The sequence below is a fragment of the Athene cunicularia genome (assembly GCF_003259725.1).
Source record: "Athene cunicularia isolate RWA chromosome 1 unlocalized genomic scaffold, athCun1 chr1_part1, whole genome shotgun sequence".
Classification (NCBI taxonomy): Eukaryota; Metazoa; Chordata; class Aves; order Strigiformes; family Strigidae; genus Athene; species Athene cunicularia.
Genome location: NW_020799091.1, coordinates 63588504 through 63604177, shown reverse-complemented (window position 1 = coordinate 63604177; position 15674 = coordinate 63588504). Strand labels below are relative to the sequence as shown.

At 39.9% G+C, this 15674-nt stretch overlaps 1 protein-coding gene across 10 annotated transcripts in view; it reads right to left on the bottom strand.

Annotated features, from left to right (window-relative positions):
* The window catches only part of MCF2L (MCF.2 cell line derived transforming sequence like), a 160518-nt gene that overhangs the window by 55254 nt on the left and 89590 nt on the right, over positions 1 to 15674 (bottom strand). For all 10 annotated transcript variants that reach the window (XM_026868510.1, XM_026868527.1, XM_026868503.1 and 7 more), the window contains 2 exons: positions 11504 to 11587; positions 3755 to 3869 (listed from right to left, as the gene is read on the bottom strand). In XM_026868510.1, the coding sequence (XP_026724311.1) occupies positions 3755 to 3869; positions 11504 to 11587 (199 nt within the window). The remainder of the gene's footprint in view (positions 1 to 3754; positions 3870 to 11503; positions 11588 to 15674) is intronic.

Genomic DNA, 15674 nt, shown 5'->3' with positions numbered 1-15674 from the left:
GTGATCGGGAATCTTGTACGGGGCCAAGTAGCACAAGTAGTTTTCTGAGGAACTGTTGTGGCTCCAGACATATCTGTGCTCTACAGGGCATTTCATACAAAAGTCCATTTCCCCTCAGTCAGAACAGCCGAAACACAGAGTTATGTATTTCATAAGATAAATTATACTGATCTGGAGAGCAGTCCATGCATAAAAGCTATGGGCTGTATTTCTATGCTTCCTGTAAATCTGTCCTCCTTATGCCTCTTTAATACACTTACAAAATAAATAAATGATTAACGAACCGCCTCCACTTCCCTCAAAAGCAGTTTCCAAAGCACCCAAAACAGTATTTGAATTTTTAGCCTTTCAAAACCAAGATAACAGCAAAATCCTACCTTATGACACCTTTAACAGCACCAGAAATATCACAGTTCAAGGAAGATGACAATACTGCCCCTCTTTGGGGTATACTCAGTCACTATCTTATGAAATCATACTTCATAAGGGGATGTGTGCTGAGATCTGGTTACTGTAATTTCTGTAACTTTTCATTCCTACAAATCCGCACAAAGGCTCACAAACCCAATTTTACACAGTAAGCTCCTAGCAAAGATGTCAGGGATGTCCTCAGCTCTTTGAGGTTATAGCAATTCACAGGCACAGAAAGGTCTCAGGCTTATCAGTATCCTAACAGTGGCGTTATTTTTACAAGGTTGAATTTGAAGTGTTATCACCCTAATACCTAACGCATTGTATATTCACAATAGTTAATACCTTACTCTTCACATCTAGCCAGCTGGGCTATCTCCTTCGTTTACACAGAACAGTGATCTCTTCCCAAAGTATTCTAAATTAAAGCAATAAGAAAATCCTGCAAGAACAGCCAGGCTTAAGGAATGGCCACTTCTGGCTCAATACACATAGAATTATTGTTGTTGGGTAGGGGAAATTAACAGAAAAACCTCCATAAAATCTGCTTCCACACTTTGAATTACTAAAAATGTGCTCCTGCCAAATTGATGATCTGGGATGTGCTCAGTTCTCCCAACCCCTTCACCAGATGCTGTTTGTTCTGATCAGAATTTCTCACACAAACCCCGCTCTGAGCAGAAGTTCAGTGGGCCACCATGAAGCATGCCACCAAGGACTTTCAAAAGGAGGAGCAGATGTGAGTTTGTATGTAATTATTTGTAATAACAGTATCCAAGAAAGATACCATCAAGGGAGGCTTAACACCGTGCAGTTTATCCAACGCAAGGATAAACAAAGAAAATGCAAAATTGGCTGTTAGCCTCACAGCTCCATTCCCCGATAAACTAGGGATTAACAAGTACAACCAGGAGGGCACATCACAGTATTGTGCTGCAGATAACCAGTATTCTGTCACAGGGAGCAGGTCCTACAAAATAATTAAGAGGAAAGCCCTTTACAAGAGCATTACTATCTCTCTTCATGCATGTGCAGTAAACAAAGGATGCATGTGCATGAAGTGCATCTGCTGTGACTAGTTCCAAATGTGAATTCAGCATGGTCCATGCTGAGTTGCACTGAGTGCTATCAGGGAAAAGAACGCCAAATACAGCTTGAGACTAACCTTCAATCAGTGTTACACAACCTGTATTTCTAAGAGTTTTTAATCTGGGAGAGCCATATAGCTCAAATTGGGAAAGACACAAAGGACTCATACAATGATTCAGGCATGAAGGGATCCCAGGAGGCCTCTGGTCTAACGCCCTGCTAAAAGCACGGTCAACTCCAAATTCAGATCAGGTTGCTCAGGGTTTGAAAACCTCCAAGGAGAGAGAAACCCCATAGCTTCTCTTGGCAGCCTGTCTCAGTGCTTCATTATTCTCCTAGCAACAATTTTTTTTCCTTACATCCAAGTCAGAACCTCTCTGTTCCCATTCCCACTCCAGGCCTGACTTTCCCCACTGCCCACCTCTGTAAGAAGCCCACTGCCATCTCCCCACACCCTCCTGGTTGGTGGGAATGGTGGTTGTTGGGCCCCCACAGCTTTCCTTCCCCGAGCTGAGCAAGCCCAGCGCCTGCAGCCTCTCCTTGCGCATCAGCTCCAGGGGCCCCGCTGGACTCACTCCACTTTGTGAGCACCCACCCTAGAGTAGCTCAGAGCAGGGCCCAAAGTTGCAGGTGGGGTCTGAAGAGAGCCAGCCAGTAGATCCCCTGCTGTCACCTCCTCCCACCCATGCTCCTGCCACTGCAGCTCCAGGGCCACCAGCCTTCTCTGCTGCCAGGACGTCCTGCTGGCTCGTGTTTAGCCTACTGCCCACTAGGACCTCCAGGTCCTTTTCAAAACAGCACTCTCACAGCCTATTAGCTCCCAGCCTCCACTCTTGCAGGTAGTTAGTCCATACTAATTGCAGGACTTAGCATCTGTCACTGCCAAATTTCATGAGGTTCCTGTCAGCCCATACCTCCTGCCTGTCTAGGCTCCTCTGAATAGCAGTCAAGTGTACCGACTGGTCCACCAGTTTCTCATGCACAGACTTGATGAGGGTGCATGCCAGCTCCTCCTCCAGACCCTTGAAAGGATGTCAGGCAGCACAGATATGTATGGTTCCCTGGGGAACTCTGTCTCCAGGTAGAGCATGAGCCATTTAGGCTGCCCATAGAAGACTGAAGTAAAGAATTCAAGTGTCTCAGCCTCATCTGTGTTGGCTGCTACTAATTTAGCCAGCACATTCAGGGCAGGTCCACATTTTCCTTGTTTATTCCTGTACTGCTAAGGCAACAGAAGTTTATTTGGGTGGTCCTTTATACCCCTTGTTTCTTGTTGCTCAGCTCCAGGTGTGCTTTGACTTTCCTGAAACCATCTCGACATGTTTCGGCAATGCTTCTACATTCCTCCTTTGTAGCCTGTTCCTGCTCTCACCTCCTGTATGCTGTCTTTGTACCGCAGTTCAGTCACAAGTTCCCTGTCCAGCCAGGTCAGTCTCCTGTTATGTCTATTCCTTTTCCAGGATGTACCATTCTTGTGCTTGAAGGATGCTTAAAAACTTGGCAGGCCTCCTCAGACAATTTACTCTTCAGAGTTGCTTTCTATTGAATCCCACCTACCAGTTCCCTGAATAAGGCCAAAGTCTGTTCTCTTTAAGTTGAGGGCCTGTACTTTACTCTGCTGCTTGCTTTCCTCACCTCCATCAGGATCTTGAACCCCACTATTTCACCCCCTAGCAGACCTTCAACAAAATCACATCTTTTACTGAGCAGCCCACTGAGAACACTACCATGCTCTCTAAGAGGGCCAGGATTAATTGCTTGGTCTGGTTAATACCCTTAGTCAGTGTTTTGGAAGTGCTGGAAGTGTACATTCAATTGAGCCAGGGAAACAGAGCACAAGTGATTAGGACAAACCTCTGTATGTAACTATGGAGTGTTCCTTCACACTGTGTAACATCTTCAGTAGCACCCAGGAATTAGCACATTCTGCCAAAATTATACATGTTTTAAATTAAAACACAGAACATTGTACCCTAAGATACAGCAAAGATCAGAAACAAGAGGACAATGTGCATCACAGAATCTGGATCCAGAAGTAATTTTCTGGTGAAATATAAATAGCACTATATAATTAATATAACAACTACATTGGGTAGCCGTCACTAATCAACACTTACTGACTCTGCACCATAAGCTTAATTTTCCTTTTCTTTAATTAAATACCAAGCCTGACATTTACATCATCACCTGACTGACTGAATGGGAAAAATCACTTAGCAGATAAAAGGATATTTTCTCATAGACAGGTGCTCACCTTGGGATGCTCGTCAGGTAGCTCAGGACGTTCTGGAACTCCTTCTCGGGAATCTCGCTGAAAGCTGGATAGTCTGGAAAGGTGATAACAGGACATCCATCTCCCCCTCTTCCACCTACAATAGAAACAAATAGCAGGTGCATTTACACCCAAGTCCCATTACCTAGCCTGAAATTTCCCAGGCATGAAAACAACTGTGTTTGTTTTTTGGCACAAGGCCCATCAGCATGGACACTGTTTATTCTGAAGTCTTTTGTTCTTCAGAGTTTAGGAAGGTTTACAGGAAAGAATTTGTTACATACACTACATCAGATTTTTCTCTGTACAAACATCTTTGCTCATGTGAACTGTTTTGACACCAGGTGGCAGTGCATCTTTCTTTTGATAAATGTCAACTCTGCAAATATAACCAATTCAGAGAAAGAAATAAACTAATTTAGGGGGGAAAAAAAAATTAATTTAGAGTCAAGTAGGCAAATCTCCACCTTGAACTGAACTCAATCTTCTTACCAGTTTGAATTCATTCATGCAACCTGCCCCTGCTCATCTGACTGCTCTGTTTCCAGGATGGTATAAAAGAAGTGGCAGAACATAAAGAGAAATGGGGTAAGGTGTTACAAATGAGATTTCCTGTTCAACTTCTCAGATTACCTACAAAAAGTAAAGTGGAGCCACACACCTACATTGCAGTATGGCTGCGATAAACTAGGTACTGTATTTATCATTATCTGTATCTTTTCTGGCATTTGCACCACTGTGTAGAATTCACAAACGCGATGCTTTTAAATGTGCTACACACATTTTTATATGCAAAATGTACATTTTTTTTTTAAATGCGATGTTAATAATTCATTCTTAGGCAAGTAAATTTTCATAAAGACAGGCTGTTCAAAGGACTTGTTGAGCCCTAGCAACTGCATGAAGTTAACAGTCAGGGAGGTGGCAGGGACACATTGCTGAAAAGCTATCTTTGCTTCACAGTTCAAACAGAGAAGAAAAACAGCCAAAAATTACTCTGCTAAAATAACATGGATATTTTTTTCAGCTCTGAAATCTAACAATTGTGCAGAAATCAGTTGTAACTGTATTAACAACAATCATCATGAGAGCAACAGTGAATTGTGAAAATTAGTATGCTGTTACCACCGCCCAGTGCCTTTGCATCTAACCTTACCAGAAAAACAAGATAATTATTGGAGCTCAGATTCATTTGATTAAAGAAACCACTATTTCCCTCCAAAACCACATATCATTAGAAGAGCTCAAATAGTATCCTTATGTTAATTTGTGGTGAATCCGACTTCAATCTACCAGCTTACAGGCATTATGATGCTACTGCTGTGTAGCTCTTGAAATCAAGCTACATCAGAAAATAATGTGCTCTAGGTGCATTCAAACAGCAACAAAAAATGCAACTATTATGCAAATATCACGTTTGCGAACATAATTTTATGACACGTCCAAAGGTGGCAACGTTACATGAGTTAATTTTAGCTATATACATGTATGTGAACATACATGTTCACAGCACAAATGTATGTTAAGACCAGTTTGGATTCTATTTTTTTCTTCTACCCAGGCTCTCAGGACCAAACCATTTTCTTCTCTCATTAAAAACATTTTTCAGGCATGATAATGATTATTGCTCATGAGGTGTTCTGATCTCTCTAGAATATCTCTTTTTAGGTACAATTCTATATTATTTTCTGTATCCCTGTTGGTTATTTGCTCTGTTCTACTTAATCTCTATAAATAGGTCATATGAAACAAAAGAACAATAATAGGCTTGCAGGACACTTCCTAAAAGCAGAAGCCTGGACTATGACCTTCAGGAAGTTCCCAGACCACCATCGACTGTCAAGGGCAAATAGAACCATCCTGCCTCCTGCCTTGACACTGCCTATTAATTTTCAGTTTATAGTACATTCATCTGTGGTTATCTTGGGTGGAGGAGACTCTGTCCTGCCACATGCTGTTAGAAGATTCTTGTTTGCTGATTATCTTCTTCTCCAGTATTTTTCTGCTGGGACACATAAGCACACATATACTCTCAAATGCTGCACAACTTTTTGTGCTTATCAGGACTTTGCTGCTGAAAAGAGTTTAAGGCAGAGTGACCTGACGTGCTATACATAATAAATTCCGTGAAATTTCAGCTTTAACATAGCTGACCTATAGAAGTCACGTTCTGTATTGCAACTTTAAATACATGGCCATCAGTGGAAGACAAGCCACTCCAGCAAAGCAGTCACTACTTACAAATGAGTGTTTGTCACAGCAAACTACAAAAAGGGCATGGGAAATGTAACAACGTAAAAATCCTACATATAAATTGTGCTTGTATTAAATAATAGTAAAAGCAGTAGGTGGCTTCACTTTTTAAAGTGTCTATTTCATAATGAACCTGAAGCAGCAAGGAATGATTTTTTTTTCTTCATTTGGAATCACTTTTTCTTGCTACACCTCTGCAAAAGCAGCATTACACAGCTTATTCCTAAATTAGCTATGTAAAATGTGAACTTTCTCCCTTCTTTCATAAGTAAATCAAGCCACAGAATTTAGGGAGAGGAGATAAAAGGTAAAGTTTAGGAAGCTAGGTTGGGGTTTTTTTGTTTCTAGTGACAGGGAAAGAATTTGAGTGGCAAAATGGCAATTTTTACTTCTCTCATCCTTCTTGAAACACAGGTTTAAAGCAAAAATTAAACCATCTTATTAAAGCCAGTTCACATAAGAACCTTCCAGCATCTCAGAATTATATATACCCAATTACAAAAAATGGACAGAAAAACTTGTATGAACTTTATCAGTGCTATAATTCAAGAAAATAATTCAATTTGTTCAGAGTAATTTTTAAAACAAGCAACTGGAATTTTAATCACCATTCAAAAATTAGTGATTTAACTGTAATATTTTAATAAATTCAGGTCTGTTGGTAGAGTGACTTACCTCAGTCATAACCATGTATTGGAAAGTCATCTCTTTTCATTCTAGCTCAGAGTCCTGAAATTCCTCTGGAACAGCCTAAACTTATTTGCTGGTCAAGTCCTGTCCACAGTGGCACATATTAAGACCAATCTCCTATTTCTAGGCTTAAGCAGGGATGCACTGACCCATACAACTGGAATTTAATAGTTTTATGCATTCCTTAGACAACCAAGTATCTCTTTGAGAGCATTTTCTTAGTTTAATCTTATTCTTTTGGGGTTTTTGTAGATCTGTATTTATGAAAGGATATTAAACCCCCTTATTTTCGTTAAAATATGTAAACACTGTTGTGACTATGCAAATGTCAGGTTGGATCAGGCTTTGAGCAACCTCATCTAGTGAAAGATGTCCTTACCCATCCCCAGCAGGGGGTTTGGACTAGATGACCTTTAAAGGTTCCTTCCAACCCAAACCAAACTGTGATTCTATGAATATGTTGAAAAACATTCAGTATTATTTCTTTTTAAACATTAAATAATGCCACTTGAGTGCCGGCTTTAGTTTTTGTTTATTGCAAAGAGCAGAAGAGAATGCATGCCTTAAGCGGGTACAATCAGTCTGCACACATTTTACCCGAAATAATTCCCAAGAATTACTTGAGACTTGTCTCACTCATAACATGCAGCTATAAGAAATTTCTCCAAGTGAGAGGATTATTACTTTTCAGTCTAAAATTGGAAACACCATAGAAGTGAAAAGCACTGAAGTGTATCAGCAATTTAAAAAAAAAAACAACCCAAACACCACTTTAAATTAAGTAGATGTGCTTCCACTCTACTTCCGTGAACTTTCATTAAAGGAAGAGTTTGTTATTAATTCATTTATACCTGACATTGGCAACCTATTACACTGAAACTTCTTCAACAGATTTAGTTTCAGAGAAAACACAAGTTACCTCTTGAAAATGGAAATTTTTCAATGGATAAACCTCTACAATTCTCGTAAACCTCCAGTTTGCCAGAGGTCTTCGAAACAGATCTACACACCTTGGTCTGAGGCCAGTTTTTACAACAGCAACAACCCTGGAGAAACATACCTCTTAAAAACATGTTGAATTGCATTAGCTCCACAAGTTAGGTGGCAAAATTACTTAACTGTGCCTAGGAAATAGCTTTTTCACACCATGTTATATTGGCAACAAAAATCAAGGTGATATTTGTAACTAACTGATGCAATGTATGGGGTACAGGATCCACGCAGTACTTCAAAGGAAACAGTTTAACTAGTGAGGTATTTTCGGGTCACTTCCACAGAGGACAGCAAGAGCACAGACAAGTAAATAAAGTTACAGAGAGCAAGGAGAGGCTTACTCTTTAGAATGATAATTTAAAGGGCCAGAGACATAAGCATTTTGAAAGCTAGTACCAATGCTAACTTCTTCAACTGCAGGAAAAACAACTGTGAATCCACAGGCAAAAATGCAAACAGCATGAACTGGTATTTGTATTTACTTTATTGGAAATATTTTGAAGTTGTTTAATGCATAAAGAAGCATTCAAAGGAAAGTGAGTTGAAATAATTGGTTCAAGTACTTATGATGGCCGAGAGTCTCATTTGCACATCACATAGCTTGTATGATTTAAAGTGCATATAACCATACACACCTGTCTCTACACTCTTCTTAATCTACATTTATTTTAACATACATTCAGACAGCAATGGCAGATAGTTGCAAAGCTGGACATGAAAGCCACACAGCAACTTTCCAATCAAGGAAAGAGAAAACAAAATACTTGTGAAAGAAAATATAAAATACAAATGAAAGACAAAGGAATATATTTTCCAGAGACTTTTAAATGGACTTTCCAATGTCCTTCATGAGGATGATTAAAAAAAAAAAAAAAAAAGAGAAGAAAAAAGCAGAAGACCCTTTGCAATGCAGAAATGCAGAAGAAAAAGTGAGTGCACAAATACTAACTAAAGGTAGAAAAAAAAAATTATACAGGTGAAACAGTGAACCATGTAGAGAGGACATTTAATACAGCCTAGGAAGAACAAAAAGAGGGTAATAATTCTTGCAAATATAAGGACCTTATTCCACAGAAAGAAAAAAAACTCTAAGGGAAAAAGTAAACAGCGGAGCTCAAGGTAAAATATTAACTTGGGTTTATAAACTTGTTATGTGAATGAGTGATTAAAAGCCTCATCCCAGCTTGCCCCTGCATTAGATTTAAACAGAGCACATGACTGCATACTCACTGCTGAGCAAGAGCTAGAGCCTTCAGCATCTGCAGGAGTAGCTAGCACCTTGATTAAGTTGCACTTTGTTATATTTACGGAAAAACTGAAGCATTAATGTAAGCATTTTCTTTTTTGCTTCATTTCAAGCCTATTTTGGATGTCCCTGTAGCATTTCCATTATAATCTAGCAGAACGAGGGACACAAATTACTTTCTATCTGTAGTGGAAAAGAGACCAAGAGAAACAAGTGACCCTGATTTAGACCAAACCACATAAAGTAGCTTGGGAAGGGCTACAGCCTTTAGCCACAGAAGCAGACTAGGTTTCATTCTCTATTCAAGCAAGTGTCCCATGAGACCTAGATACATCCTATTAGAGAAATTAAAGCAATTCTCAAGTATATGTTGCATTGCTATTAAAAAGCCAAAAACTAAAAAGCATCTAAGACATCACATAATTCACCACACCTGCAAAGATGCTATCTACCAAAAGTATTTGTAATCTGTGGGCCTTCCTTTCCATGATTTTTATGCCATATCCTAAGATTCTATTTCGAAGTCAACTTAGTAATAAGCAAAAAAGTCCCCTTCACACAGACTGTGAATGTTTTAAGTGGCATTACAGCAAAGACACTTGTAAGCACAACTGCAAGAACACATAAATTGTACATAAATATTAAGTATCAAGTATTAAGTATCTGTTCCTTTCTTCACAGAAACTGTACTACTGCTATTTGGTATAGCACAGAAAATTAACTGTCAGTGTCTTGCAGGAGAATATTAGGATGAAAGAATTGGAGTCCAAAATTAAATGAAAATGCCTAGCAGTCAAATTACCCCAGAAAAATAAACTACAACATAGAATAGTCACAATCCACAATAATGCAGCTGTCCTACTATTTCAGGCAAACAAAACAGACTTATAGACATGAAGGTAAATAAATAGAAGAAAACAAAATGAGGAACGGCTGCTCTTGCTAAGCTCCACAGCACGGTAGATGTAACGTGTGCTGAAGATGCGTGTAGCTGCGCAAACTCGGTCTTAAAGACATGAACAATCTCCAGTTGGACCCAGTGAGATTTTATTAATCTACTGTAGGCATCAGTTTTCCCCTTCACTTCAGAGGGGCAGATCTGTTTCCCAGATAGGCTGATTCTTGCATAACACTATTACGAGCCATTTTCTGCCCCTGGGTAAGAAGGAAAACCTTGGAAATTAAAAAAAAAAAAAAAAGCTGCCAGTAAAGAATTGTAGCTTAAACACCATCATCTCAAACTGAGCATGAACAGCCAGCTTCACAAATAAAATAATCTTATCACCACCACCCCACAGAAAACAGTCACTACCACAGACCCACACTTAGTTCAGCTTGTATGGCAGGAATAAATCACAATTAATGGCTAATTATAACTACAGTAAGATTCAATGAGCTCTTGCCAAGCAAAGCAATACATTGCTTCATCCCTGTGTCTCTTGATCTGATGCAGGGAGAGATTCAAAGGAAGAGGGAACAGTCACAAACCCCAGCTTCAGCCTAGAGAGGTAAATCTCCTTTATGCAGAAGGAGACAGGGCAGCTCTGCAAAGCCACGGATGCTCTCCCTCTCTATGTATTGGAGGCGGGAAAACAAACTCAGAAGCTTATCGGACACCTGCCACACAGTGATCATTGAGCAGAGGCACCATCTCCCTTTACCTGTTATCAGCCAGACGTGGTCCCAGCATCGAGATGGATCAAGCTCAGCAAGTAACACTTGCATGGCACACACACAGGCCCCCCTCACCGACCTGGCACAGGTTATCCAGGGGCAAAGACACTCTGTGCTGCGTGAACATGGCTCTGCTGCTTTTAGAGACAGCTTTATACCTAAAAGCAGGTTCCTTTGCAGAAGGCAGGCACTGATACCAAACCAAAATCCTCTCCAGAACTTGATGCTACATGTGCCTGACCCCAGCATTGAGGATGTGGGGGAACATGGTACTGTGGTGCTTGCTCAGACACTACTTTGGTCAAGTCCAAGGTATCAGCTTGAGCTTCAGTATTGAATCTGACAGCAGGGCCAGCAGCAGTGTAGACTGTGGGCCAAGGACTCCAAGAACACAGCAACCACTCGTGCATCCACACTGCACTCTCCAACCCTCAGCAAGGGCTCAGTTAGCTCAGAGAGCTCCAGGTCAGTGTTTGAGCCCTGTCTCAGCTCCAAGCACTGGGGAGCTCAGGGTTAGTACCCACAGCTCCCTTAGCGCTGGCTACAGGAAACTACATGTTCCTGGACCAGACTCATCAGCACTTCCTTATTTCTCTTCCCCCATTTATTCTTTTAGCCTACCCTCAATTCCATCCCATTACATGGAAACTGGAAAATTTGTTAGATTATAAAATTCCTATTAAACTTTTTTTTTTTTTTTTAAAAAGATGTTCTTTTCATAAATCCTTAAGTAACAAGTCTTGGTAGTCTGTATTTTGAGTTGCTTATAAAATATGAATTTCTCCTGTGTTATGAGACCTTAAAAACGATGAAGGCTCAACAGGCCCAGCCATACACCTGAACAATATCTGTAGAAAGGAATGCCAAAGCTTTACCTGACAGGTAAGCAAATTGTTTCTTTAACTGGTCCTGAATATCTGCAGCATAGATGGGAATGATATCCTGATGCATGATTTCATCTGAGGAGGAAAAAAAAAAATTTACATAGCAAAGTCATTTTATGTAAGATTTCACAGCAGACATCAAAAAGAAAGTCATCCCTAGAACACAAACACCCAGAAAACTACCCAAGTTTTGAAAAATATGTGAAAATATTTGGAGTCTTTGAAGTGTCTGTCAAGGGCAAACTTTTCTTTGAACAGCAAATTGATAAAAGAGTGAAGTAATGTGGATTTGCTGACATTTGGAAATAGTACGGAATGTCACTGAACCAAACACTGTAGAGCCAATATTCCTCAGGAATGATGTTAAACATTTATTTACATATCAAGCTCAATTTTTATTAAAACCTCCTCAATTCACATAAAACCAGAGAAACTTATGATCCTTCTAGCCAGTTGTCTAGTGTGCAAATACCTACCTTGCATTCAGCAAAGTAGGTAGAACAGGCTTGGAAGGACATCCTCCCATTGCACATTCATACCTCAACTTTGACAATCATTGCTTAATATTTTATATCAACCCTTCCACTTTAGCTTAATGACAAACATACTGCTTTCCCGAGTCTTAATTTTCTGCCAGTGTTTGAGCAGAGGTATTTTCCACAGCATATTTCTAGAGATCAAGCAGAAATCTAAGTTTTGCTGACCACGATAAAGACTGCATGATAAGAATCACCTTATTTATTAAGCTATGATGCCATTTTTCTACAAGGAAATCAAGTTTGAGTCTTCTGCAATTTCTAAAAATTATTGATTCCACATTTTTAGCCCCATTGAAAAGCAGTGAAGGAATAACCTAGCATTTTCATTATTAGGTTTTGAGTAATTCATTTAATCTGGCATTGCACAAAAGTTTTGTTTTTAAAGTAGACTGAGATGTCATTAAGACGGATTCAAATCGGACATTCAGAATTGTGAACAAGGTGATCAAACAGAAATAGAGCTCTGGCCATCAAGGAAGGGACTTGCTGTTACTGAGATCTTTAAATGCTAGATCTTGAGGAGTGAGCCACTTGCTTTCATAAGCGTGTGTGTAAAATTCTGAGAACTGCCATTGCTTGAGAACAGCTAAAAACCCCCATTTTTAGTGACTTCTTCCAGATAAGTAACAACTTATACCGGGGAACAGAACTTCTCTGTTCTCTTTCAGCCAGTCTGGCAGAGGAAGACCCATGACCACTTCCAAGGTCACTCACTGATGAGAGCTGTTTTTCTGCATCCGGTGAACTGCTGCTTCATCAGAAGAACTCTGCATACCACGCTGTCAAATCCATCAGTGGAAACGTTTAAATGTTAAGTCATATTTCACCCAAACCTTAAGTTATATCATCATCTTAATGTTTTAAACAGATAACTAAACACAGATCTTTCAAAAGTCAAATCTCAGATGGTCAAGTCATTCCAGAAGAGACCTGACCCCCCCTGCCTCCCCCAAGGGAAAAAGGATTTTAGATTTTATTTTTGCTGTCAGTGCTTTCTAACATAAGGAGCCCTCCTACAGCAGTATTTAAGAAACTAAACACCCCTGATTTTGCAAAGCAATGACTGCAGGTGGACCCAGTTACCTGAATATAACCTATTACAGGATCAATGCCTGATTTTGGTGAGAGACGGGAAAATGCCACTGTGGTTCTGACTTCTGACAGGTAAAGGTACAAGTCTAGATTTGGTTGCCTCAGTGTTCTCTTTGATAGGAACAGCAGCTTTTGCATTCAGAACAGCTCAGCCCACAACCTTGTGGTCAAACCCTGTTTCACTGAGAAGACAGTATTTTCGTTCCCCTGGTTCTAAACTCAGTTTTAACTCAAATTTAAGAGCCAGTGTGTTTGCAACTGGAGGAGCAGCACACTGTGCCTGTTCACAGACGGAAAACCTCTAGAAGCCCTTCCTGCTGCTCTCTCATCCATCAAGGCACAGCCCCCTTCTCACTAGGCTCTTGCTGATCTGATTTTGTGACACTCTTCAAGAAGCAGAAAATGTGTTAAGACCAGAGCTGATTTTCAATAATTTGAAACAACTGAGATAAAAAATAGCAGTGCAAAACCAAATGAGAAAATGCAGCTCTGCTAAGTGCTGAGCAGTTCACGTTCAGCCACTTGACAGGATAAACCTGAACCCAGTACCAATGCTCACAGACTTAGCCAGAAATCCCTCTCCAATACCCTGTCTCCTTTCAGAGGAGTTGCAATTGTAAAAACTCTGCATCATTTCCTTTATATTTGGTATCCCTCTAGAGAAGAGAGTTTATCACAGTTTGTGTGGGATTTAATCTGATTTGGCTTTAAGGTTGTCCATCATTACTTAAATATGTTATTACGATAAATAATATACTTAAATAACATATTTAAGTAATGATAAAGTATCTCCTTAACAGGAGAAGGTACCGTAAGGCAGCACGCTGAACAGACTGCGCGGGCACATACTCCTTAATCTCATGGACTTTGGGGAAAATAATTGCTTGGAAATATGCTTTAAATAGAGAACCTGCCACCTGCTACAGTCTTTAGGGACAATTTCCATTTTAGTAAAGTTAATTAAGTGCACATTTAAATACAAAATTACTGAAAATCTGTTCACTGTTTTCTAAGGAATTTTTATAGGCTCGAACGCCACTTCCACTTACATGGATTAAAGTTTACACAGCCCATGATTTTTCCCATTCTACCTTGATTACATTACATAGTATTTTCAAAACAGAGACCTAAGAGTTTGTCTGTTTTACTCTATCTAAAAGGCATGGCTGAAAAGAGGTGCCCACACCAAAACATGGTAGAATATCCAGTCTTCCTTGAAAAGCTCATTTAAAGAGTTTCCAGAGTAGTCTGCTTAAAATAAAGCCTCTGGGATTTATAATGCATCTGGTATTGTGGGTGCTAATAAACACTAAAATAAGGTTCTGTAAGGTACTGCTTTTTCAAATCACTATTCTAAAAAAACCTGAACACACATAATATCGGGGAATGCACAAAGCTTTTTTTCCTAAGCCAGCAACGGGAGGTTCTTTAAAAACCACATTTTCTAGCATTTAAATTAGGGGTATAAGAGAGGACATAGTTTAAATGAGTGTGTCATCTTACTAATATAAAGGAATCAGTTAAATACATGGTTTTTATTTTAAAAAGCCTTTCTCATTAAAAATGTGAACCACAGTCTTACAGATATATCATCTTCTAATTCAATTTTAAATCTTGCTTTGATAGTCCTGTCTCTATAATGGAGGAAGATGGGTTAGAGGGGCCTGACCCCATCCCATCAAAGGCACCTGACCGCACTTCAAAGGAAGCAGGATGACAGATTTAAACAGAAGGGCATAAAGATAACTTGTGCTTGAATTACCTGGTGCCAGTGAGACCTGAACAAACCTGGATCTGCGAAAACAATCTACGTCACTCAAAGCAAGATTTGCACTTATTGTTAAAAGGCCCCGCTTTCTTTTCTGATCAAACTGAAACTCATCAGCATTCGGACTATACCTGACATGCCAAAGAAAAAACATTTTCAGAGAAGACAATGCTGGAGGGGAGTCTGAACAGACCGTACCTACATTACATGGAAGGAAGTCTCCAGACACGACTCTGGAGCATCTTGTAATGGGTTTAATCCAATTCCCACTGAGCCAGTGGGAATTTCAGCACCCCTTGAGTAGTTCTGCATGAAATTCTATGGCCATTAGTTTATACCAACTTAAAGGCCAACCTGTTTGTACACATACAGACACGATTATGCCTTTCAGCACAGAGCTCAGCAGCACACCACAAAGCAGACTACAGATCATTTTTCCTCCTCTTTCTTGCTGAGGTAGCAAGATTTTCCTGAAAACATGTCTATGGCTTCTCTATGAAATTCTTGCCTCAAATTGAAGAAATAATGTCTTTTGCTCAACAAGTTGTTTTGCTTCTCCTCTGGAAAAGCCTACCTGCTCAGAGTTGAATGCCTCTTGTGAAGGGGGTCTTCATTTGAAAAATCTCTTCATTAAACCACCCTCCCATCGGGTAATTATAAATGCGAGTTAATGACATTCAAAGCGGTCCCTTCATCTCTCAGCCCCAAGGCAAACCTTTCACTTCCTCATTCTTCCCCCTTCATCTTCGACCCCCGACCACCG